Below are 1481 nucleotides of genomic sequence, written 5' to 3'. Positions count from 1 at the left end.
ATTTATGCATTAGCCATGCAAAGCAAACATCTAAAGATAAAATGAGGGTCAAATAATAGTTTGAGCTTCGTGTCAGGTTTCAGAGATAGGAGCTCACCCTCTCTCATCATGCCGGCACGCAGGCACTTCTGGAAACGACATGCTTGGCAGGATTTCCTCCGTCTCTTAGTGATCTCACAGTCGTTCAGCACCGGACAGCTGTACTCGATGTTTCCTGAAACACACACAAATCAAGCCATCTTTACAATAGACATATAATATATACTTGTTTTTCCAGAGGAAAACAAAAATCGGGATAGTCTCGGGAAAGACTACAGAACAGATATGAACTCATGCTGCCTGTGTGAGCACCACAGCTCAATATGTAAGCACATGCTTTAACGTTGTTAGTGAATGCCATTAATTATTACTTGTTGAATTAAAAGGCCATAAAAACAGACACTCAGTTCAGTTGTATGTACAACACTGAGAGCTGTAGCTACACTAAGTGCGCTCTATCTATCATATGTTTAATCAAACATAAAATCCATTTGTCCCATGCTTCACAAGCTGAGCTTTCACACAGAAATCCATAGGAGTCCAGACAGAGTTCAATTATTGATTTGCACTGCCTCATAATTTAATAATCATGGCAAGAGGTAGAAAGTTGGTACTTCCCCAGAGGCCAGAGTATTGACGACTGTTCAACATGCATTAATGCCCAGAGAAGCAAATCCTGGAATTTCCACAGTTAACATTGATCAACAGATTTGTCTAAAACACGACACTGGACAAGACTCTGTGGGATTAGAGCGTGCATTATGTGATTGAACACTTCATCCATATATCGATATGCTAACACACACTTGTGCTCTGTCTGCCCAAGGCCAAAGCCAATATAAATGCTCCATCTGTGTCTGCCAGAAACCTTTACAAAACTAAAAACAATATATATTAGAAAATTAAAAAATATATTTGAAGCAGACCACGACATCTATCATATAGCCAGTTTATATTTAATGCATATATTGTAAAAATGTGCCAACAGGCAACAATTCAGATGTTATATTACCCTTGCCTACACTACATTTCCAAAAAATAAATAACTTAAATAGAAAAATTATACAATTTCCAGTGGCTAATTATTAATCACTGGCAACAGTTGTATCTCAGCTTTACAGTTCTTCATCAAATAATAACGAAACTTGATATTATTTAAAGACCTCTCTAGATAATCACAATTAAGACAATTGCATTGACGAGGTGCATTGATTAAAACAGCAGCACACTGAGTCTTCACACACAAATCAATGTCAGACAGATAGTTTACTGTGTCATATTGATCATTGCATTCGTTAACAGCACAGCTGCTTTAAAAATGCACCATAAACCACTCTAACACACACTTGAACACTAATTATCATTATCAAGTCATTAATTAACATTATACTCGCTGCGAAAATCAGTAATCCGTTTAAATATGATGTATAATGTTGGTGTAA

At 36.7% G+C, this 1481-nt stretch overlaps 1 protein-coding gene across 1 annotated transcript in view; it reads right to left on the bottom strand.

The window, feature by feature from the left end:
- Window positions 1-1481, bottom strand: part of LOC107577959 (estrogen-related receptor gamma-like) — a gene marked incomplete at both ends in the record, with an annotated part of 23896 nt that overhangs the window by 1476 nt on the left and 20939 nt on the right. The window contains one exon of the mRNA XM_016263975.1: window positions 67-214. Coding sequence (XP_016119461.1) covers window positions 67-214 — 148 coding nt within the window. The remainder of the gene's footprint in view (window positions 1-66; window positions 215-1481) is intronic.

This window comes from Sinocyclocheilus grahami, unplaced genomic scaffold (assembly GCF_001515645.1).
Source record: "Sinocyclocheilus grahami isolate Dianchi unplaced genomic scaffold, SAMN03320097.WGS_v1.1 scaffold8002.1, whole genome shotgun sequence".
NCBI lineage: Eukaryota > Metazoa > Chordata > Actinopteri > Cypriniformes > Cyprinidae > Sinocyclocheilus > Sinocyclocheilus grahami.
This window is presented reverse-complemented; position numbering and strand designations above follow the sequence as displayed.